This window comes from Lichenostomus cassidix, unplaced genomic scaffold (genome assembly GCF_008360975.1).
Source record: "Lichenostomus cassidix isolate B80296 unplaced genomic scaffold, HeHo_3.0 HiC_scaffold_42, whole genome shotgun sequence".
Classification (NCBI taxonomy): Eukaryota; Metazoa; Chordata; class Aves; order Passeriformes; family Meliphagidae; genus Lichenostomus; species Lichenostomus cassidix.
The window spans coordinates 942,714-967,687 of NW_028147241.1; the positions used below are offsets into that span (position 1 = coordinate 942,714).

The 24,974-nt window shown below is 51.4% G+C and overlaps 1 protein-coding gene and 1 pseudogene across 1 annotated transcript; both read left to right on the forward strand.

Moving 5' to 3' along the window:
• Positions 1–692: 692 nt before the first annotated feature.
• LOC146424140 (uncharacterized) lies at positions 693–2,525 on the forward strand. Its single transcript, XM_085043947.1, has 2 exons — positions 693–2,013; positions 2,520–2,525. Exons 1-2 carry the CDS (start codon positions 1,282–1,284, stop codon positions 2,523–2,525), a joined length of 738 nt encoding a protein of 245 aa, XP_084900073.1. The 5' UTR covers positions 693–1,281.
• Positions 2,526–13,292: 10,767 nt separating this feature from the next.
• LOC146424141 (serine/threonine-protein kinase pim-1-like) lies at positions 13,293–24,684 on the forward strand (annotated as a pseudogene).
• Positions 24,685–24,974: the final 290 nt, after the last annotated feature.

The following is a 24,974-nucleotide window of genomic DNA, read 5'->3' on the forward strand; positions in this document are numbered from 1 at the left end:
GTCCCCTTTCCTTCCCTTTCCTCCCCATCTTTTCCCAATTTTCTCTCTCTCTCTCTCTGTCGCAGGCCGCTTTACAGGCCAAATTAATAAAGTTCCCCCTGGATTGAAATGTAACTCCCTTGACTTGTTGGATTTTGTGTTTTCTTTTCTTTTTTGCACTGAGATCGTAGCTGGTATGAACCATCACGCGTCTGCTCATGAGTGGACCGTGACATAAATTGGTGTCACGGACAGGATCCTGATAGGGGCCGAGGGACAAAACCCCTCAAAACTCATTTTTGAGGACTCTATTGGGATTCTGGCTATCAGGACGTAGAGTGCAAAAAGAAGGGGAGTTAAATTTTTGTTTTAGTGACACCTTTTTGTTTTTGACACTAAAATTTTGTTTTAGTGAGAAAGGGTAAGAGTGGCCATTGGCAAGTATCTAACTTTCTCAAGTAGATTTGAGCTGTTTTTGTTGTTTTTGAAGTTGTTTTGTTTTAGGATTAAGAATTTGTTTCTCAAGTGAATTTTGAGTTGTTGTATTGTTTTTGAAGTTGTTTCAGGATTGAGAATTTGTTTCTGAAATGAATTTTGAGCTGTATTTGTTGCATTGTTTTTGGAGCTGTTTTGTTTCAGGATAGATTTTGAGCTGTGTTTTGTTGTTATATTCTTTTGAGGTTGTCTTGTTTCTGAATCAGGATAGAGAGAAATGTTTCTCAAGTAGATTTGAGTTGTTTTTGTTGTTGGTTTTGTTGTTGGTTTTATTTCTGAGTTAGGATAAGGAAAAAGATGCCTGGCAAACAGGAGAAGAGAGATTCTCAGTTGGTGGATGATAAAGATGTATTATTTACATTTTTGGCTAAATATGGTGCTCGACCCTCTCCTATTGGGGAAGATTGGGCTCGAGAGAATTGGAAAAATATGCAGAGTATAGTAGATTGGATTTCTCTGCTACAGAATGAGGCTAAGGTTAAGCTTTTACTACCAGGAAAAAGCAGGACAATAGTCTGTTCTGTTTTGGGTGCCAGCTTGATCGCAGCCATTGAGGACCATCATAGGCAGCATAGTAATGAAGAGAAAATCATAGAATCCTTAGAAAACATGATGCATTGTCACCAAGAAATAATCTCCAATCTAGAAAAGGAATTAGAGCGCCAAAAGGAAGAAAACCATTCATTACGGGTTGCTCTTGAAGTTAATCGTATTATGAATACCACTAATTCACAGAACACTAGTTCACAAGACACAGTATCATCGGGATCAATTAACCCGATATAGCCACAAAAAGAATTAGAGCAGATGAAAAAACTTGATGAAAATCCTCCTAATTTAAGACCCTTAATCAAAACTGAATTTTCTTATCTTAATGATGAGGATACAGACCCCCACATAACCACCAAGGAAACGCCCTATTCTGCCACTGAACTGGCAAAGTCAAAAAGAGAATATGGGCGTCTTACCAAAGAATCTGAAACAGAATATGTGTGGCGTGTGTCTTTAACTGGGGGTGGCCAAATGCAATTGAGTGAAAAGGAGGCTGAGGGTTACTGGGGCCACGGAGTTTTCTTAACAACAGGTGATCACCGAGCCCCATGGTCTCTAACTCAGCATGCTGCTTACTGGGCTGGAGGGTTAAACCCTCTGGACAGGGGAGACCCCTTGGCAATAATAGGCACAGTTGACCAATTACTAGAAAGTGTACACAAAGCTGCTTGCCTACAAATGATACATGAGAGAAAACTAATTCTTGGATGTGAATTACCAATGATGTTATCTGTTAACCCTGAAATTATGACTGCCTTAATAAGGGGACTGCCTGAATCACTCAAAACCACAGAGACAAGTCTCCAGAAGACCACAGCATCAATGAGTCCTGTGGAGCGGTCGCAGATTTTTATGTACAGAGGTGATAATAGCAGAAATACAGGCAGTACCAGTACAGACTCTTACACAAATTCCTCTGACTTTTCAACACCAGCCCTGCCAAGTAACAGACCTCACCCTAGACCTAAAGTCTGGACATGGGGGGAGGTAACACAAGAATTAGTTGATTACAGTAGAAAATACTGTCTGATAAAGCCTCTAAAAGAGAGATCAAGAGGTATCCAGCAAGTAGGAGTTAAAAATGCACTGCCCTGCCCCAGCAAAACTATGGATGTTGCCAAGGAACTGTCACAGCCTAAACTCCTTTCTGTCCAACTTGTTTGGTGGCGTTTAGGACTTAAGAAAGGAATTCCTAGAGATTTGATGGATGGTTTACCTTTAGAAAAATTGTGCAAACTGGTAACTCAGTGCCGTGTGACAAAGCCACCTTCCTCTGTGAAAGAAAGTGCACCTGTCACAGTTTCTGCCCCCCCTTTCGTGGATGGTGCAGACAAGACATCAAAGCAAACTTTTTTCTCCAGAACAGGGAAACTAGGATCTCCATTTCCTAGTGGTGGGCAGGGAAATGGAGAATGGATCTATGTTAAACAGCTCACCAAAACAGAAAAAGGAGATGTGTTAATAACAGCTATTGTGGGATTTTATTCTCGCAGTTTTAAGGATGCTGAGAAAAGGTATACTGCTTGGGAGAAAGGCTTGTTTGTGGCAAGCCTGGCTTTCATTGAAGTCAATGCAGAGATTGAGCATTTCTGCGATGTGTTTTCTGTAACAGAAGAAGCCTCAAAGAACCTTTCTATCCAAGAAACGGAGAGCCTGGATATCAACCAAGATAAACCTGCCTCAGTCATCCGGGTGGCCCCTCCTTTTTCCCAACACCAAACAATAAATGCCTGGTTTATTGTTCCATCATTTTAATTCCTTTTTGCCTGAAAAGGGCAAGGTCTCCATTTTTTGTTTTTGCAGGAGAACCCCGTGGGACTTTAAGAATTTCTATAGAAGAAATATGAATAAAAATTGAAGACTTAAATCTGAAAATGGCCTACAAAATTTTCATTAGGTTGCTTGTGCTTTTCTGCATTACACCTTCTTCCTATAACCAAAATAATAATGAATTGCCTTGGTCTCAAGCCTTCATAGAATATTCTAGCTCTTCCAGAAATTACCCCAAAAATAGCCATCCAAATTTGGCTGTAGTCATAATGCATGATGACAAAATTCACCATTTGTCTGATTGGGTCTGGGATAAAAATGAGTGGGTTAGAACCCTACCCCATATCATTGATGAAAAAATTCAAGTGGGATGCAGAAAAGTGGAACCTGGTTTTCAATACCATTTGTAATTGGAAACACCAGCCAACAGCAAATATTATTTAAACCAGAATGGTCTCTCAAAATGGTTGCTCCTTTTTTCCTGGAGATGAATATCAAGAGACCTGACTGGTACTTTAAGAACTAGATTGGGGGTCCTAAATAGCATTGATTCAGGGGTATTATTGAATAAATTGGTTACTGCAACTTTTGATCTGACAAAAATGCAACAGCCTTTAAGGAGGCATTTTTCCTACAGAAATCCAAAAAATAGTTTGGGATAGTGCTAAAAATTTTGAAAAGGACCTCCAATCTTGGTGGAAGTTAGTAAATTTTACCTATAATCATGTTAGTAACACTGCTACAGCTTATGTGTTAACTATTCACAATGCTTCAGTATCTATGATTTATCCTGTTTTTGCATTAGGCTTGAATCACAATGGGACTATACTCTATCCTTTTGAGCACAGAGCATGGGCCCAAAAGGTGAATGATAAATGGCAAACAATAGACCTGGAATCCTGCATTGTGCGGGAACAACTAGGAATTATCTGTGAAAGTAGCACCATCAGAACATGAGATTTTTGTTTAGACACTGACCAAAAGGTTTGCCATTTTGAAGTTCTTCCTGATGTTAACCCTAAAACTGTAATAATCTATGTTGGCAAAGGTTGTGTGTGCTTAAGAATGGTTTGTAGTAATATCACAGTAAGAAATGTAATAGCTTATACCAGTAATCATACAAATATTTGTAATTTTACTGAAATAGCAGGATGTGACTCCTCTTACTCAGCTCCAGTCGCTTCCCACCAAATTCTGAAATCTGATATCACATAGATTCATATTGAGCAAGCTGCATGGCAAAAAGTAAATGTAAAAATCTTTCCTATCTTGTTTCCCTACCTTCCCTTCTCTCCCCTTCCCCCCTCCGTAGTGTTACCACCATGTGGTCCCGAAGACAACTCATCCAGAAGACACCTCATCATAAAGAAAGAGAACTCACCCAGAGGATGACTCATCATGAAGAAGACAACTGATCCTGAAGATAAATGTTGAGCCACCAGGTGGTGTAAGGGTCGATCCAAGAATCAAGTTCTGTCTCAACATTTCTCATCAGAAATTACAGGTGCAGGACTCACGCAGAGAATGTTTTGTACTTACCCAAAGCTGATACAGAGCGAATGCTTTGTACCTGCCTAAGGTGGTACGGAACGAAGACTTTGCACCTGCCTGAGTTGATGCAGAACAAAGGCCTTGTGCCTGCCAAAGCAGGTATGTGACAAAGGCTTTGCACCCACTGCCCTAACACCCATCGTGAAAAACCTGCCGACCATGCCTCAGACACTCCTCCCTTGACCCTGCCAAGTGGAGTTTGGCAAATCTCCACAAGAATTAAGGGGGAGCAAAGGCCGGTCGCAAGGAGGGACCAGATGTATGGACTAAGCATAAAAGACAGTTCTGGGGTGTCTGAACTCCGAAGATCTTCCCCACCGAAAGATCACATCGATCTTTGCAGAGGCCAAGGAACGCTGACTGGACGGGACACCAGGGACGCCAAAAGTCTGTGGACCCGTGGCGGTAGCTATAGTCCCCTTTCCTTCCCTTTCCTCCCCATCTTTTCCCAATTTTCTCTCTTTCTCTCTCTATCACAGGCTACTTTACAGGCCAAATTAATAAAGTTCCCCCTTGGATTGAAATTTAACTCCCTTGACTTGTTGGATTTTGTGTTTTCTTTTCCTTATTGCACTCTGAGATCGTAGCTGGTATGAACCATCACGCATCCGCTTATGAGTGGACCGTGACAACATTCTTTTATGATGCTCACAATCTTGACTCTTTACGTTTCGTTACCTCCTGGGAAAGAGTCTTCAGAGTCAGTCACACAGCTTGAATTGAGCTTAAGAAACTGTCCTAGGTTGCAATATTGATGTAGTTAAGTATTCTATTACCACCAGCTGTGGGCCATTAGCTGCTATCACCCACTCCGGATGACAGGCAATGGGCCATCCGTTAGCTATTATCACTTGCTAATGACCCACCCCGCATGACAGGCAATGGGCCATTAGAGACCCACCGTGTGACTCATGGACTTATCTCATCCCATTGTGAGATGCTCTGCTGAGGAGGGAGGAGCCAGGTGTTCCCACCTGGATATAACCTGGCCTTGGAACTGCCTGAGCTAGCCCTGTCTACTGGGTTCCCAGAGGACGAGAGCTACCACTGGATCTTCAGCTGGAGATTAGACCTTCACAGGATCACCACTTCAACTGGACTACTTCAGCTGGACTGCTACTACCACCCTAACAGGGTGTTAGGTTGTATCTGACTTTGTCAGTGCTTTTCCTTGTATTATTTCACTTATTTTTAATTTCAATCTTGACTTGTGATCTCCCACTGGTTTGTTTTTCAAACCAAGACAGAAACTTATTCATATGGCCTCGCTCTGCGAGCCAGGCTCCAACATGTCCCCAGGCTGCAGTTAGAGCAGAACACTGCAGGCAGTGATGGCAGGTGGGGACAAGCAAGGCAAAGGTGTCTCTGATGCTGAGCCAACCTGGATGTGTTTCATGAATCCAAAGGGCCAAGGCCTGCGCTCCAGCCCCTGGCAAGGCAGATCCTGTCCCTCCCTTCGTGCTCAGGGCTCTTCCCAGGGCACTGGCATGTGGGGATGTGCAATGGCAAGGGCAGGACCATGGGGTGGCCTCTGCCAGGCTGCTGGGCAGGGACAAGGAGGCCATGAGGCCCCAGGGCTGCAAGGGTCACTTGTGTCCTGCTGGCCTCAGGGCCAGGAACAGCAGCCATGGCCAAAGTGCTGCACAAGTTGGCTCTGTCAGGGCCTTGCAGCTCCTGCGCATCCCTCTGCCCTCTCCAGCCCAGGCGGTCCTACGCTGTGTAGGTGGGGTGGTCACTGCCCCAGCCCAGCCACTGCAGCCTCTGCTCCAGCCCCAAAGTGGATGCCAAGCCCCTGGCACCCCAAAACCCCCACCTGTGAGAGGGAGCAGAGCAGGTAAAGGCTGTGACACAGGTGTGACACTGACACGTCCCACGGCCCCGGAGCTCACAGCAGCTGAGATGGAGCTGGATCCAAGGCCCTGACTGTGGATCTCAGTCTCTCTCTCTCTCTATTTTCTCCTGACTTCCTCTTCTCAAAATGTGGATAACTTGAAGTTGGATGGGTTAGAGTTTGCAGTGACAGTGCTTTGTGAATTGCATTACTGTAATTCCATCTTAAATGGAAGCTATGAGCTAAGTGAAATACTCTTCCTCTGTTAAATTGTTACATCATTGGTTATAAGTTAGGTTAAATATTGTTAAGAGCTGTTCTTCTAATAAGTTATTAATTTTAAGATATAAGTTTAGGTTACAGTATAAGTGAAGTTCTGCTGAGTTTGAGGGCTCTCAGGCTTTTAGGCCATATTCATCTCTTCCCTCACTGTCTTTTTTCAGAGGCACCCACACACACACACAGTGCCGGTTCTCAGTTCATTTCTGGTTTGATTGCCTGAATTTCCTTGGTTTCATTGTTGCATTTTTCCCCTGGTGTGCCTGAACTGTCCAGTCAGGAGCAGAGTGACTCTTGCCAAGGAATTTTCTCATGCTGTCACTTAATATTAAATCTGCTTTTTGCTGATCCCTCACTGGGGATTTTTCAAGTGCTCTCAAGCCCTCATTCATAAGAGGGTGAAGGAGCCCCAGGCCAGGCTCTCACCCTGGGGGACACGGGGACACTGCTGGGGGGTCCCTGTCCCCTTCTCCCAGCTCCCAGGGCCCTGTCCCCCCTGTCCCTGTGTCAGGCTCTGGGGGTCTATCTCATGGAACATCCTTTCACTTCTAAAACATGAACAGAGAGAGGCAGATTCTGTGTGCAACAGCTCTGTAGGACAAGGCTGGAGCTGCTCAGCAATGTGGAGAACCTTTTCCAGCCCGCCTATTCATGGCAAACCAGAGTCCTCTAAAGCCTGGCTCATTACTGAAGGTGGTGGTTGTTCACTGTTACATTTACTGATGAGACTCTAGCATAGCTATATTTACCTCTGCTATGACCAGTGTTGCAGACAGTCCCGCTAGCTGCACTTTGGTAGCTGAAACTACCCACCCACTTGTAACCATCGATGGAAGATGTTGGGGTTTTGACTGTTCTGGACTAAAAGAAATAATAACTAGTGCCTTAATGCAGGCTGCCTCTCATCTGCTCTAGCCCTGTGTGTAGAAGTGGGAGCCAGGCTCCAAGTCTTTTTCAAATGTGATTGGACGTATTCTGCTGAAGCAACAAAAATGAACTCCATCACGTATTTACAATGTAAGAATCTTTATAACAACAACAATCTATAGAACGTATTTACATAAGAACCTATCTAACAACAATGTAGAAAACGTATTTACAGAAAATAAAACTAGCTAAAATCTACGTAGAAAAAACAACTGAAGAACTCTTTCAAAAACGTATGTACAGGTGGGTGTCATCCACGCCTCATATGTCCGTCAGTCCTGGAAGAAAATCAAGCAGCACGGTCACTGCAGTCAGGCCCTGAGGGTTTGTTCCCTGTGCCCCCAGGCTGGCACACGCTGGCAGAGCAGGACTGTGCCGCCAGCACTGAGCCCGGCTGGGGCTGGGAGCTGGGCCCAGCTGCTGGGACGGGGCTGGCGTGGCCCAAAGCAAGCGCAAGGCAGGCCGGGGCTGGTGCTTGTGAATCCACCAGAATGCAGGGATGCCCCGGGTCCCCGTGTCCCTGAGCAGGGCCACCCAGCCCAGCCCCAGCCTGGCGGCAGGGGAGCCACTGTGCCTGTGGGCAGGGCATGGGGAGCACGTGCCTGTCCTGCTGCCTGTGTTGGTCTTCATCCCAAGACCATGTCCTCCTCCTCATCTTTCTCGTCGACTTCCATTTCCTCAATATAATCTTCCATTTCAACTTCCATCTCTTCCTCCGTCTCCTCCTCGTCCACCTCCATATCCATCATCTCCTCCTCCTTGTCCACCTCCATGTCTTCCTCCATCTCCTCCACATCTATCTCCATATCTTCCTCTCCGTTCTCTTGTAGATCTACCTCCATCTCTTCTTCTTCATCAGTCTTTCTGTCAATTTCCATCTCCTCTTCATGGTCTCTGACAGCCTGCACAGGGAGCGAAACCTCAGAGTTGGGTCCCTGTCCCACAGCATCCCCTCAGAGCTCCAGCCCGCCCGGGCTCTCAGGGGGTGTCCACCTCCATGGAATGGCACTGTACCTCCATTGGGACAAATGGGAGCATCCTGCAGGGATGGATGGCAAAATCCAGGCAGCAGGCAGCGTTCAGGACTGACGGCACTGTCGGGGAACAGGTGACAAGCAGGGTGACAGGGGTGCTCTCAGAGCAGGGTGAATCATGTGCTCACACAAGAGCGACTGGTTGTGTTGTGCCCTTGGCTGGGCGATGGCAGTCCCAGCTGGAACACCAACTGTGACATGACAGCAGATCCAGGACCACACCCCTGTGGACCATGGCAACCACAGAATGATGGAATCCCTGAATGGTTTGCCTTGGGATGGACCCTGAAGATCATCTTGTTCCGACCTGAGCAAGCTCCCATCAGAGCAGGTTGCTCAGAGTGCTGTCCCAGCTGGCCTTGGGATGTTCCCAGGGATGAGGCATCCACAGCCCCTGTGAACAGCCTGGGCCAGTGACTCAGCACCCTCAGTGCAAAATACCAGTCTCCTTAGACACCAGCTAAATTGACCCCCTTGCAGTTGAAAGTCATTCCCCCTTCTCCTCTCCCCACATCTTTCCTCTTGGTCCCTGCAAGTCCTGCATGGCCGCAGTGAGGCTTTCCCATGGCCTTCTGCAGGCTGAGCATCCCCAACTCTGTCTTCATAGGAGCTTAGAAAGTCAAGCAAAACAGGCAGAAGCACTGCTGGGCTCCTTCTTTCTCCACTCTGGCCACTACCTTCTCCTTCCCTGAGCCCTAGGTGTGAGTGTAAGTCCTTTCCTAGTCTGCCACTTCTGGAAGCCACACGAGTCATTTTGATGCTGGAAACCTCAGCAAGACATACTTTATTTTTTCCTTTCCAGTACAAACACTTTTTCAGCTTTTAAAATCTGAACAAATAGACAAGGTTTTAAAAACAATAGGACACAGTCTTTTAACAGGATCGCTTATCAAGTGCCTCAGAAACCTGCCCATGCAAGGACAACACTGTGGGCACCATTTCCTTACTCTACAAGCAACTTAAAAAAATGCCCAGTTTTGCACCAAGTTCCTTTCACTTTTTAAACATGAAGAGCTGAGAGCTGAAATAACAAAGTGTCCATACCTTCAAGTGACTAGTCAGGAATAGTCCAAACATAGCACCACTTTCTGGAAGGTCAGACGTCTTCCTTGTCCTAGTTTTGTTATGGGCACTCCTGGCTCCCTCTTTTCTGGGGAAGCTCTTCCTGCTCAGCCACTCTAAGGCAGCCCTGGCCAGGGCCCAGGGAACCTGGCCCTTGGCTTGCTTTTCTCTTTGCTTTTCTCCCTGGTGGGAGGGGATGGAAAGGGGGCTTAGGCAGGATTGCTCCCCCTCACCTGCACGGTGAGGACTCCCCTGGCCCATCCCAAAGTACTGAGGGTTGGCTTGATAATCCTTCCTTGGGCTGGAGAAGAAAAAGAGGTTTTGATGTCTAAGAGCAGGTTTTGCAGTATGCCCAATGGCAGCTGGAGCTCGTTCCTCAGCTGGAGAAGCATGTCAGCAGCTGGAGAGTAGCTCCAGATCAGCAAAGGCCAGAGCAGCGAGAGCGGAGTCTGGTGCTGTGAGCATGTGGCAGGGCTGGGCAAGTGCTGTGGGGCCAGGTGTCCTCTCCATGCCCCCCCAGCCGATGGTTCATGCTCCTCTGGCAGGGGAAGGAGTTCTTAGTGCATCAGGGGAGCATGATGTGGCCAAGTGGACTGCGAGATGCCTGTGGTCCTCCCCAGCCTGGAAGCATGTTTCAGGCAGCTCAGGCAGTTTTTGCTGGGGGAGAAAAGGTGGCCAGGTGCATCTCTGCTGGGAGCTGCTGCTGCCGCTTTGTGCTGCTTGGAGCACAGAGCTGCTCCTTTATGCACTTGGGGGGATCAGGGAGGGAAGTGTGGTGCACAAGAGCAGGGACAGCCTGGTGAGGGTGACAGGCACTGTGTGGGAGCCAAAGGCTGGCTGGTGGGGATGGGTTCATGAGCTACAGTGCTGAGCTGATAGAAAAATATGTTCCTCTGCTGTAAAGTGCCAGAGTTGCTTCCATGGAGGCTCTTGAATTTCCTCCTTACTCATCCTACAGGTGAAGTCCCCATTGGCTGATGAGTGGAGGGTGCCCATGCTGGGCTCCGAGGGAGAGGCAGATTCTGTGTGCAACAGCTCTGTAGGACAAGGCTGGAGCTGCTCAGCAATGTGGAGAACCTTTTCCAGCCTGCCTGTTCATGGGAAACCAGAGTCCTCTAAAGCCTGGCTCGTTTCTGAAGGTGGTGGTTGTTCACTGTTATATTTCCTGATGAGGCTCTAGCCTAGCTATTTTTACCTCTGCTATGACCAGTGTTGCAGACAGTCCCGCTAGCTGCACTTTGGTAGCTGAAACTGCCCACCCACTTGTAACCGTCGATGGAAGATGTTGGGGTTTTGAGTGTTCTGGACTAAAAGCAATAATAACTAGTGCCTTAATGCAGGCTGCCTCTCGTCTGCTCTAGCCCTGTGAATAGAAGTGGGAGCCAGGCTCCAAGTCTTTTTCAAATATGATTTGACTTATTCTGCTGAAGCAATAAAAATTAACCACATCATGTATTTACAAGGTAAATACTGGTTCTTTGCGCTTCTCTCATCCTTTCTAGAGACATTCACACCCTTTTCTCCTCCCAGCCGGGAGACTGAGCAGCTCCTGGAAAGAGCAGGGCACCTCAGGCATGGGTCTCCTGCACCAGCCAGGCAAGGCACTGGCCTTGGGGATTGCCAAATCCTGGCAGCTCTGCAGTTGCTGGCAGCTGGAGCAGCTCGGCTCCCGGAGCCTCCAGCGCCGGCCGAGCCCCCTTTGCCCCAAGGTGCTGCCGGCCGTGCTGCGGCTGCCGTGGGCAGCGGGTGTCCGCGCAGCTCCGTGCCTGCCCTGGCCGTGCTCGGGGAGCGCCGGGCTTGGAGGGGACGCTGCCCGGGCAGGGGCTGAGCTCGGGCACCTGTTGGCCCTTGGGCTCATGTGGGAGCCTGTTATGATCCAATTATTAAGGTTCTTTGGAAATACCTCTGCCCGAATTAAGGTACAAACGAGACCATATGCCAATCAATAGTATAGGTTTTATTTGATAGAAAATATGAGAGAGAGAGAGAGAGAGAAGAAAAGACAGAAAAAGAGAAGTAGGAAAAGAGGTGGGGGGGACAGAAAGAGGGAAAGAGAAAATATCACCACCCATGGATCTCAACGATGTTGCGTTGATCCTCTCCAGCCGGTCTTCTTGGTGGTGGTGGTCGCCCCCAAAAGCACAGAATGCCATGGGTTAATATACACTCAGGCCAGGGGCAATGTCCAGGCATGTCCCCCCAGGGGAGGGGCAGTTTCTTGCAGCAGACTCTGCTTGCATCACCTGCACTCCTGTGGTGCAAGGACTAGCATGGGTGGTCTTTGATGGACTGTGACTCCCCCTCAGCTGCCTCTCATGTGAAAGCCTCGTGGAAGTGGCTTGAGGGGCTGGGGGTTCCACAGCTGGGCCAGTTTGTGTCAACCTGGCTTCTGTGAGCTGTGCTCTGCCCCCACCCCAAACTCAGCCAGGGATGATCCTTAGTGCAGCTAGTGGCTTTGGCCTTTGTGTATGCATTCCTTTCCCTCAGCCTGAGATGATTGAACAATAGGACTTCCCTTTATCTAATCTCAGCAGTTTGACTCAGTCCAAAGTCCCAGTCAGGTATCTTCAAGGAGGTTTCTTTGATTGTAGCTTTATACTGTTTTTGTTATAATGAGCAAAACTTTATATCAATGTTTGAGGCATGAACTATTTCAGTCTCTGACAGAGCCCCAGCCCCGCAGCCCCAGCCCCGCAGCCGCTGCCAGCATCGCACCCCGCCAGGACTCTGTGCCAGCAGCCAGCGCCGACCGTACAGCCACCTCCGGGCACCCACGGCCCCTGCCCAGCACGGCCTGCACTACCCCGTCCAGGGCTCACCCGAGTCGGGCTCAGGCTCCAGTGGCTGCTGCCAGCAGCAGGAAATCGGGCAGCGCCACGATCACCTCGTGTGGCTTTCGCCTCTTGAGCAATGGCACAGAAATGTAATGCACGGGAGGAGCAAAGCCCAGAGCCCTTGGAGGCTCCAAGCCTTAACCATCAGCCCCTGCAGCTCCAAAAGCTGCTCCCCGCAGCCTGGCTCCAGCAATTCCCAAGGCTGTCGTGGCCTTCAGAGCATGACAGGGATTTTGCATCCCTGCAGCCTGATGCCAGCTCTCAGCCCAGGATTCCTGAAGGCTCAAGGAGGAAGGCCGGCAGAAGGTTTTTTACCTGTTTGGTGGCATCGCTGCAGAGGCTGCTCCTGCCAGAGCCCAATCTCTGATGGTGACAGCTTTGCTCTTGGGGAAACAGCTGTGCACCAGCCCAGGAACACGAGCAGTGCTCAGTGCCAGCAGTGGCATCAGTGGAAGCTCCCCATGCACAGAGACCCCCAGCCCTGGGGTGGCCGTGCCAGAACCCCCAGAGTCCTTCAGCCCCAGGAACCTGGAGCAACCCCAAATCACAACCCTGTATATGTAGCTTGTGCCCAAAGGAATTGCAAAGAAAGTTGTGGAGTGGAAAACAAATGACAATTTATTTACAGAAGAGCAGCAACAACAGCATGCTACCGAAGGTATTTACAACAGAAGAATCTTGATAACAACAACAATCTACAGAACGTATTTACAGTGGAAGGTTCTATCTAAAAACTAAAATTTAAAAAACATTTTTACAAAAGGCCATAACAACAACTAGTAGAATGTATATACAGGATGTCCATCATCTCCATCAGTCCTGGAAGAAAAGCAAGCAGCAGGGTCACAAGAGGATCCACACTGGGGAGAGGCCCTAGAAGTGTTCCAATGTGGGAAGAGGTTTCACACCAGCTCCAACCTCCTCAAGCACCAGGTGATTCACACAGTGGAGAGACCCTTCTGCTGCCCTGACTGCAGAATGGGCTTCAAGCTCAACTCCCACCTTGTCAGCCACCAGCACATCCACACTGGGGAGAGACCTTCTGAGTGTGGGGAATGTGGAAAGAGCTTCAGCAAGAGCTACAGCCTGATTCGCCACCACAGGATCCACACTGGCGAGAGGCCTTTTGAGTGTGGGCAATGTAGGAAGAGCTTTGGCAGGAGGTCTGAGCTGATCGTCCATGAGAGAATCCACACTGGGGAATGGCCTTATGAGTGTGGGGAATGTGGGAAGAGCTTCAACTGGAACTCTCACATGATCAAGCACCAGATGGTCCACACTGGGGAGAGGCCCTAGGAGTGTTCCAAATGTGGGAAGAGGTTTCTGACCAGCTCCAACCTCCTTCTGCACCGGTGGATTCACACAGAGGACAGGCCCTTCCACTGCCCTGAGTGCAGGAAGGGCTTCAAGAGCAACTCCCACCTCATCACCCACCGGCGCATCCACACTGGGGAGAGACCCTATGAGTGTCCTGAGTGTGGGAAGAGCTTCTCCAGGAGCTCTCACTTGACCAAACACCAACGGAGCCACCGGTAAGGGAAGCCCTGCAAGTGCCCTGACTGCAGGAAGAGCTTCATGTGCTGCTCCAACTTCATCCCCCATTAGAGCACCTACGTTGGGAAGAGCCCTGGTGACCCACACTCGCAGGGACCCACACTGGGAAGACACCTGGCTGGTGGCTTCCACGTCCTCCTGATTCCCTGTAGCCACCTGGACAAACACAGGGGCAGGAACATCCATCGAGACTCACACTGATATCGGAAATTCATTGGGAAGGGCTGATTTATTAACTTTATATCCCCTAAAAAATGTGACCTGCTGTGTCCAGTTGTTTCTTCTGGTGGCATCAAGCAACACTGGATGATCTTAGAGATCTTTTCCAACCTGAATAATTTCCTTCTTCATCCTGTAAAAACAACCAAAATTGGGGTAAAATTAAATAAATGAAACAAAGTGATCTAAAGCTGCACCATTTTACTAGGATTTGTGGGTGACTTTGAGATTCAGGGGAAACTTAATGAGGATTTGGGTGTTCTGGGGCTGCCCAGGCTGGGGTACATGGCCATGATCTCATAGTTGTGCCAGGAAAACGTGTCCACCTGAGCCCATCTGTTCTCCATTAATTCTGGTTTTTTGTCCCAATGCCTGGCCTGGGTCTCCCCATTTGGGGTGTGCCCCCCAAGGTGCTCAAATTGCTGCTGAAGTGCCCAAGCTGCTCCCAGCTGTGGTTGTTCTTGTCCACCAACCTCTCCTGGTCAGTGTCATGGGGGCTGGGAGGGGGTTTAGGGGCTCCTGAGGGGATTGGGAGGGGCTTTTGTGGCTCTTGGGGGCATTTGTGGTGCTTGGAAGGGTCTTGGTGGGGTCTGTGAGGGAGTTTTGGGGTCCTGGCCTGGCTCTGTGTCTTGGAGAGAATTTGGGTGGGTCTTGGGAAAGATAGGAAAGGGGTTATGGTGTCTCTTGGGAGCATTTATATTGCAGGGAGTGGTTTGGGAGGATCCTAGAAGGAGCTGTGGGGTGGTTTAAGAGGCCTGTGAGTGACTATGGAGCTGGGAGGGGCTTTGAGGCCATTGTGATCCCCCAGACCCCCAAAGCTGCCCCCAGACGCTGCTCCCCAAGATGCTGCCAGGGTTCAGGGGCTCCATGCTGGGGTTCATCCTCCTGGTGCTGTGGGAGAAGGCGAGGGGTGTCCCCAGGGATCATGTGTGTCCCCCAGAGCGTGGGTGACCCCTCCCCATCCCAGTATCACCCCCTTTTCCCTCCCCACGGGGCTCCTGACCCAGCTCCTGCTCCCCCCAGGAGGGAATTTGGGGAGGGGGCAGAGGGGGTGCACAGCCCCTGCTGGGGGATGACCCTGAGCCAGTGCCCTTTGTTTAGCACCAACCTGGGCTTGGGGCTGCAGGAGAAAGAGGCTGATGGGAAGCAGATCCTGCAGGTGGGACAGTGCTTGGGGTCAGATGAGCAGTGTTGGACTTCTCTGGGGGAACTGTGAAGGTGGGTGGGGCGGAGTGACCTCACAGTGACCTCACCCAGCCCTCTGTGACATCACACAGCCACCCTGTGATGTCACAGACAACTCTATGATGTCATACCTCCCTGTAATTTCATACACCTGCGCTGTGATGTCACAGCTCACTCTGTGATGTCACTGCCTCCTCTATGATGTCACACAGTAAGTCTGTGATTTAACAGCTGCCCTGTGATGTCACACAGTCCCCCCTTTGATGTCACAACCCACTCTGCGTGTCACTACCCATTCTGTGATGTCCCACAGCCATTCTGTGATGTCACAGAACTGCCCTGTGATGTCACAGCCCTATCTGCGATGTCACAACCCTGCTCTGTGATGTCACACCACCACCCCGTAGTGTCACAGCCCACTCTGTGATGTCCCACAGGCAGCTCTGTGATATCACAGCCCACTCTACCATGTCCCATCACCATCCTGTGATGTCACAGCCCTCTCTGTGATGTCACACAGCCTCCTCTGTGTCACAGCCTGCTCTGTGATGTCACTCATTCCCTCTATGATGTCGTAGCTGCTTGATGACCTCACACAACCCGTTCTGTGATGTCACACAGCTCCTTTCTGACATCACAGCTGCTCTGTGGTTCTATGACAGCCACAGAGGTGTTCCCAAAAATTCAGTAAAATAAAAACCTTCTTAACACCAGTGCAGCATTAAGCAGCAGCATTCTTTATTTGGCCAGATGCACAGGGAAGAGCTCCTCCCAAAGCTGTGCATGCTGAGCACAGGAAAGTTCCTGTTTCTATCCTGTGTTTTACAGACCTATTCAGTGATTGTCCCAGAATAAACTTACATATGATCATCTTTTCCCAAAATCATTACCATATTTCCCCCCACCCTTTGCACATCTGTTCTTCTCTCCTGGGGCTCTCTTTGGTGGTCCCTGGTGGTTGGTGACCCCAAAGTCCTACCTGACCGCCTGGTGAGCTGGTAGAAGTTGGCACACCTGGGTTGATTGCTTCCTACAGAATAAGCATTGTGTGGTTCCAGGGGCCATGGGGTTTTGGAGAATAAGCATTGTATGAACCCACCACATGCAAATGTTTCTTCATCTGGCAACATTCCCCTCCTTTGAGGCTTGGGAAGCTTCTCCTCCCTTCAAGCCTTCATAAGCCTCACTCTACTCTTTTACTCACATCCCATGAGTTCCTCACCTGCATTCCCAAACATGTTCTTCACACAGCTTAAAGCAAGTGTCATAATCACAATTATTACTGTGATCCCAATTATACTTTACAAAAGTAAGGCCGACCAAGCAGTCAGAGAAAATCCAAGTCCTTTAAATATTTTATTTACCCAGTTACTTTCTAATCCTCCCCTTAATTTCCTGCTGAATGCAGCAAACAATTTTAGCCTCTCTGCCTGATCATCCAATTCAGCATCACATTTGGAATGTGCACACAACAAGTGGTGTTGTTTCAATTCAAGGATCCACATACTCCAGTTAGCAGCAAAAGATCTAATGCCAGTTTGTTCTGTAAAGTCATTTTAGTTGTGGCTTGCAATTGTTCATTTATTTCAGTAAACCATTTATTTCAGTAAACCCCAACTGAGTTGCATTTACTAAAGTTCCCATTTGCAGTCCAATGGTGTGTGTTTGGTCTGTTCCTAAAGGCAGATCTTTGAGATCTTTGAGGAGTAAAGATGGATTCTAAAATCCATCCCACTGCAGTTCCCATGCTGGGATGTTTCCAAGGTTCATCCCCTTTAACCTTTGCCCACAGTTGGGTTCCCAGGGGTGACTCCTTCCACAAGGGATGTAACCTTAATACCCCGAGTGTCCATTGTGCTCTTGATTCCCCCAAGGGCAAATGTGTGCTCCAAATTCCATCACTTCCCACCCATCCTGAGTGAACTAATGATTTTACCATGTCCTGCTGACAGTCTGTGTCTCTCCAAGCTGAGCTGTTTGTTAGGTGAGACCTAACAAGTGTCATTAAGAAAGGCAGAATAATTTCTACAAACACATACCAGCCTTAGAGCCTGGGCCACAGCCATGAGCCACTGTACCTCAGGATTCCAAACAGTTCAAGTGCCTATCCAAATGCAATTCCACTTTTCCTTTGTCCTGGGGTCCTCTGGCCTTGATCTTATTAAATCAGGATATTTTACACCCACCTGTAAGGGGTCCTCTGGGAGGCCTGGGCTCCCTTCCCAGTCCAGACACCACTGAACTGGCTGGATATATTCCCATTGTCCTGTCTGAGGGCTGTCCCATACTTCTGGGATTTGACATCCCCAAGGGGTATCAGTGCAATCTGTCAGCCAATAGCTATTACCTGAGGTGATTTCCAGATCCAGTTTTGAGATATTACAATTCTCAACAATATTGTTCTGATATCTAAGAATTTCTTTGGAAGGAATATTCTCCTTCCATCCCTTTCCATTTGCCCTGGGTGCTATTTCCTTCCCACATGTGTTCCCAGATTTTTGTCAAAGTGCTGACTAAAGCTCCCCATGGAATTGGATTTTCGGCAGAGAACATGTGTTGGAAAACAAGCTGTCATAGGGGTTACATTCTGTAATCTGCCAAAATCTTGCACTAACTTTAACACCACATTCTCCTCCCCAGAGGTTAACAATATATTTTCTATATCTGTTTCTAAAACAGTAAGATATATATATGTATTTTATATATATATATACACAAAACCCCCAGGGTCCAGGGTATCAGTCAGTTTTCTCTCTGCTGTATTTAATGTGTGGTTGCTGGTTTTACCTGAACCCAGGGTTTGACTCCTTCCACCCTGAGGGCAGTGTAGGTTACCAGGAGGACTTGGAAAGCTCCTTTGCACTTTTCCTTTAAGGGTTCAGAGCTCCAACTCTTTACATACACAAAATCCCCAGGCTGGAATGGATCAACAGGGGCATCCACAGCAACTGGTCCCACCAGGGTTATAAACTCCTTTCCTAAAGAAATCAGGTATAGATTTACATCTGTTTCTCCCTTTGAATGGATTTCTCCAGGAACTGATGGTGTTTGGTACAGCCAACCCTACAGCAATTCACTGGTTTTGTCCCTGGCTGAATTCTGACTCACAGAAGAGCCAGAGGAAGGGTCTGGGGCCATTTTAAAGAGGTTTCTTGGCACAGTTTACTAATTTGTTGCTTCAAATTCTGATTCATCCTTTCCACTTTCCCACTCACCTGTGGTCACCAAGGGCTGTGTCAGTCCCTTTTTATACCCAGGCTTTTGCTCGGCTGTTGCACCTCATCTGCTATAAAATGGAAACTTCTCTCTGAAGACAACCCAAGTGGCCCTCAAATCTTGGTATGATTGATTAAGCTTAATTTTTACCACTTCCCTGGATTTATTGGTGCGACAGGGAAAGATCTCTGGACATTTGGAAAAATTGTCCACCATTACCAAAACATACTGATTCCAAATTTGTCTGGGTAATTCAGAGAAATCCATTTCCAATAACTTCTAGATTAATTTCCCTGTTTAACTGTTCCAGGAAGTGGCCTTTTCCTATTTCTGGGATTGTTTTTAAATAAATTTAACAATTCACTGTTATCGATTTTGCAATTTCACTCTATCCCACAGCAAGCTCAGAATTTCAGACATTAGATATCATGGACTCAGTTCCCCAGTGGGTTTTGTTGTGGGCTTTTTCCTTTATTTCCCTCATTACAAAAGATAAATCCCTCCATCCCTCTTCATTCTAAGTGGCTTTTAACATATTTGCTAAACATTGATTTGTACAGGGTTCCACTCCCCTCCCACTCGGTTTGGGGGGTCTCATCCCATCTTTTAGCACCCCTTTCTCCCCTTTCCCATCTACCAGCCCCCGCCCCCCTTCTCACCGCGCCCCCCGCTCACCCCGCGGCCGGGGGGACTCCCAGCGCCACCAGTGCCACCAGTAGGGCCCCAGCTGTCCCCACACGCTTTTCCCGTGCCCAGCGCCGGTTTTGCAGGTGCGCAGAGCCCCAAAGCAGCCCAAAGCGCTCTGCCCTGGGGGGTCCCCAAAGCGGCCCCGCCCCGCGCGGCCCTGGCAGCACCAGTCCGGAGCAGTGCGCAGCGCGGGCGGGCGGCATCAGCCGTGCCGGGCAGGGCCGGGCAATGCCCGCGGGGCTCCCCCCGCACTCGGCCCCCGCTTGCCGGGACAGCAAGGGGGGCCCGGCCTGGGCGCCCCCCACCTCTCCCCTCCCCAAATTCCGCTGCCGGGGGCGCTGGGGGCGAGGGGGGCGCAGGTGGGGTCCAGAGGTGCTGGAGCCACGTGTCCCCCCGCTGCCAGCGCCACCCCCGAAGGATCAGGGGTACCCCAAAACTCCCTCAAAGCTGCCGGATGCCCCGCAAGCCCCTAAGGAGTGGGGTCCCCCGGCTTTATCACCCCCAACCTTCGGCTGCCTCATCCCGACCCCATCCCATCCCATCCCATCCCATCCCATCCCATCCCATCCCATCCCATCCCATCCCATCCCATCCCCCTCCCCCAGACTTCATCCCTCACCCCAATCCACATCCCATCCCATCCCATCCCATCCCATCCCATTTCTCCCTGCAGCCGCCACCACGACCCCTGAAAAACTCACGTCTAGGTTACTCCCCAATACCTTCCCAAGGAGCATTTGCGACTCACATTTGGAGTCCTGTGAGATCCAAACATCCCCCCCCTCCTCCCGCCCCCCCCAAAGTACACAAAAAAAACCAACCCTCCCAGGATCAACCAAAGTTATTTGGGTCTCGGATCTGGTGTCCTACAAGGTCCAAAAACCCCCTCTCCCAAAAAGAACCCCAGGCACCGCCCAAGATATTTGGGCCGAGCTCCCCCTGCCCGCTCACCTGCGGGATGCCCCGAGAAGGGCGATGCTCTCGGGCCGAGGGTTGCGGACAGAAAGAGCGATGGACGCACGTGGTGACTGCTTCTTCTGCTTCTCTTTCTGCTCCTCTGGCCCTCCTCTTCCTCCCGCTCCCCCTCCTCCATCCCTCCTCCCCACCCGCTCTTCCTCCTCCTCTGTCTCTCCTCCTCCTCTCCTGCCTGCTCGTCCTCTTCTTTTTATTTCTGACTCCCATCCCGGCTTTGTCTCACATCACCCTTGGTCCATCCCGTGCTCAGCAGAGCATCCTGTGCTCTGTCAGCACTCTCTGCTCCTTCGGGAAGGATTTGGGATTTATGCCAGGCACAGACACTGAACCTCACCCCAAACTGCCCCGGTGCCATTGCTGTCCCCTCAGCGCTGGGCAGCTGCTGTCCCAGGGCAAGCAGGGACACAAAGGAAGCCAAGTGCAGCCCAGCTGCCCACGCTGATCCAGACGAGCCCCAGGGACAAGGTCCTGCAGAGCCACACGGAGCCCTCGGCTCCTGGCTGGCAACGGCTTGTGTTGTGGCTGCCCCAGCGGCCAGAGCGAGTCCTGGAGCTCCCCCAGCTCCTGCAGCAGGACCCAGGTTCCACCTGCTCTGCCAGGCCCTGGCTACTGGCTCCATGCAAAAGGGGAAGACAAGAAGAATGGATTGGATGCAGCCCCCAAGGACCTCGAGCAAATTGTTCAGGAACATCCAGACCTTGAGCTGACGTTTGCAAAGCTGCAGCTGGCAGAGTTCTGTGATGCAGGAGACCCAGCACAGGAAGAGGAGACCTGCAAGGAACTGCAGGAGAAACACCCTGAGCCTCAAATGCTGCTGAGCTCTAAATTTCTGCTGGAGAAAATTCTTCCTCTCCAGGAAGACATCCCGGGATGAGGCAAAAGCAAAGTTTGTGGCTGGTGACATATTTCCCGTGCAGAGAGAGCAGAGGAGCTGCAGGTGGAGGCTGGGAACCTGGGAGGAGGGAGGGGTGAGCAAGGTGGTTTTTTAGGGTTTGTTTTAGATCTCCTTCTCATACTGTGATTTGCTTGGAATTCAATTCCCTTAATTTCCCTAACTTGTGTCTGTTGTGCCTGTGACAGTGACCAGTGAGTGACCTCTCCCTGCCCTTATCCCAGCCCACGAGCCTTTCCTCCTGAGTTCTGTGTCCTGCTCCTGTGAGGACAGTGACACTGCAGCTTTGGTGGCACCAGGCACCCGGCCAGGGCCTGTGCAGCCCAACAATGCCTGCAATTCATTCCCTCCAGGAAAGGTTCGTGAAAAGAGCAAACAGGACTGTGGAGAAGATTCCTGGAAAACTGAAACAGCTTTCATGAAGTGAAATGAAAATGTAAAGAAACAATCCACAATGTTTTCCTCTACTTATTTCTATACTCCCCTTTTCCATGTTGCACTACTTCTCCATGCCATTAATTGCAATCAGATCTCACCTCTAAGATCTATGGCTTAGCAAGTTTTAAACTCCCTGAAATACCATGAGTTAAACACAGTTTGTCTTCCCCTCTTTTCCTTGGAAAGCAATGCAGGAGACATAAGTGCAGTGCTTGTGTTGGGAATGAATTCTAGAGACAGGGAATGTGCTCCACTAGTGTTTAACCCTCAGCAGGGACAATGCACAACAGCAGCCAAGGGGATTGCTGTGCCACCGTGCAGCAGTCAAGCCTCCGGACCTGGGCTGAACACGGCAAAGTTCCCGTGTTTGGACAGACTCAGGGGCTGCCCCCGGGGCGCGCGGGGCTCGGCCGTGGGGCGCGCGGGGGCGAGCGGGGAACGGACAAACGGCCACTCGGACATATGGCCACTGGGACTAACGGCCCCGGAGCTTCAGTTGCAGCGGCGGCAGCGGCGACAGCGGCGGCGGCGGCGGCGCTGCAGCGGAATAAGAGTTTCTACGACCCTCTCCACCTCTTTGTCCTGCTCGTCCTCTCCCTCTCCCCTTGTCCCGCAGCGTCTCCCGTTGTCCCTTTCCCTGTGTCCCCTCCTTTCCCTCTCCCCCTGCCAGCCCGGGCCATGCCCCAGGCTCGCCCCCAGCCCCGGCCGGGGCTGCCGCCTCCCCGCCCCTGGGCGTCCCGCCGCGCTCTCGGCTCCGCCCGGCTCTGGCGAGCCTGGCTGTGGCGCTGCTGGGCGGGCATCAGTGGCTGGGGCTGGGGCGGCATCGTCACCCTTTGGCTCCGCCTGTCCCGAGCCTGGCCCCGGCTGTCCCGACGCAGGGTCCGGTGCCGACCCCAACCCCAGCCCCAGCCCCAGCCCCGACCCCGATCCCGGCTCCGCCCCCTCCCGGGGCCCGCGGAGGACACACGCGGCTCGGCCGCTCCCGCCGCCTCCGCTGCGCCTTCCCCAGCCCGAGCTCCGCCGCTCGGCAGTCCGGCCGCCGGCCCCGAGCCGCCCGTGCCCCGTTCAGAGGGGGATGCCCGGCCCGGGGCGGTGCAGAGGCGGTCGGGGGCCGTGTGTGGCCCCGGGCCGAGCGCTGACGGCCGCGTGTCGCCCGCAGGGAAGGCGCAGGAGGCCCTGCAGGAGCGGTACCGGCTTGGTGAGCTGCTGGGGACAGGCGGGTTCGGCAGCGTCTACGCGGGGACGCGGCTAGCGGACGGCGCCCCGGTGAGTGGCTAGCTGAGGAGGAGGAGGAGGAGGAGGAGGAGGGTGGGGCTCGGCAGGGCGGGCGGAGGACGAGGAGGAGAGCGGGCAGCGAGCTGAGCCTGCTGCTCCCCTTGGCTTGCAGGTGGCCATCAAAAGTGTGTCACGGAACCGCATCCGTCATTGGGGCGAGCTGGTGAGTGAGCGGGGCCAGCGGCAGAACCCGGGCCGTGCCGGGTGGGGATAAGCCTGGGCCCGGCAGGGTGGAAACCGCCAGGAGTCCTGGAGGGAGAGCAGGCGAGGGGTGAGCGCGGGATGCAGAGCATCTCGGGCAGGGTGAGGGGTTCCAGAGCCCCGACACAGCTTCAGCCCCACTGATGGCATCGTGGTCCTCCTGCAGCCCGATGGCACCAGAGCACCCCTGGAGATCGTGCTGCTGGACAAAGTGTCCACTGGGTTCCATGGCATCGTCCAGCTCCTGGAGTGGGTTGAGCTCCCCAACGACTACCTGTTGGTGCTGGAGCGCCCGGAGCGGTGTCAGGACCTCTGGGATTTCCTGGCAGAGCGGAGGTTCCTGCCGGAGGAGGAGGCACGGGGGATGTTCCGCCAGGTGCTGGAGGCCGTGCGGCACTGCACCAGCTGCGGGGTCCTGCACAGGGACATTAAACCAGAGAACATCCTCATCGACCTGTGCACCGGACAGGCCAAGTTGATTGACTTTGGCTGTGGCACCTTCCTCCAAGACACAGCCTACACCCAATTTGCAGGTGAGCCCTCCCAGGGGATGCTCCTGGGCATCTCATGGCCCAGCCTGGGTGTATCACCAGGGCCTCCTCTCTTGCTGCCAGGCATGGGATTAACTCTTCAGCAAAGTTACTTTTGGGTGGGGGTAGAAGGGGGGCAGCTTGCAGCCCTGTTGAGCACCTTCACTCCCACTGTGCCCTGGGCTGGGGCTGGGGCAGCCAGTCCAACAAAAACCCCAATGAGTGCAGCAGTGAGGGGGTCAGACCCCATGCCCCAGCCAGTTTGGTGTGCAGGTGAGGAAGGACTTGGACTGCTCCAGTCCCCTTGTTTGCCTTGGCTTGTAATTGTTATTTGGGGGCAATGCAGGGAGGGATGAGAGTGGTTTTTCCCACCACTGAGAATGGTTTTATTTTGCATGTCATGATTGGACCTCCCCAGGGCTTCTGCTGCCTCATTCCAACCCCAGTGGCTTCTTTTCCAACCCCAAGTTTGTCCATGAGTAACAGGTTCTGGCGAGAGGGCAGCAGGTCACCCTGTGTTCCCCTGGTGCAGCCCCCACATGCCCAGGGATGCTGGGGCGAGGCTCTGGGAGCAGCAGCATCCCCTGATGAACTCCATCTGTATTCCACAGGAACCCTGTCCTACTGCCCACCAGAATGGACCCAGCTCAGATGCTACCACGGCGAGGCAGCAACGATCTGGTCCCTGGGCCTCCTGCTGTACCACCTGGTCGTTGGGAAGCACCCATTCAGGAGGGGCCGGAAGATCATCTGGGGGCGGATCTTGTTCCCACGACGGCTTTCTCAAGGTGGATCCTCATCTCTGTGGCACAGGGGGAATAGCAGTGTTGGGAGAGAGCAGCAGGCTCATGAGCATCCCGCTCTGGCAGCTGCTGAGGAGGAGGCACATGTCCTGCTCTCCTCCAAAACAGAGAATCCATGGGGAAGTTTAGGCTGAGCTCTGAGCACACCCAGCATGGCCTGGGCATGGGAACGGGGAGGGGGCACATCGGACAGGATCCTTCTCCAACGGACTGGCATTTTCTGGTTTCTCTTCACAGAGTGCCAAGACGTTATTAAGAGGTGTCTGTCCGTGCAACCTTTGGACAGGCCATCGTTGGAAGACCTCTTCGATGATCCCTGGATGCAGGATGTTCATGTGCCCTAGAAGATGGGAGAGATCCACATGCACGGTTTGATCCAGGGGCCTGGCAGGTAACAGTTCCGCACATCTCTTGGCAATAAGAAGCAAAGCAAACCAGACTTTTTTTGACCTGCTTGTAGCTCTGAGCAGAGATTATCAGAAGGGAACTTGCAGCTCTTGTGCTGGAGCTGAGCTGGAGATCTGCTCTGGCAAGCACTGGTGGCCACCATCCACCCTGGTTTTGCTTTTCTGGTTCATTGTTGTCTGGGGCCCTGGGCAGAACACTGACAGCCTGGTGTGGCCCCCAGGGAAGGAGCAGGAGCCCCTGGAGAAGCTGTACCAGGTGGAGCTGCAGCTGGAGACAC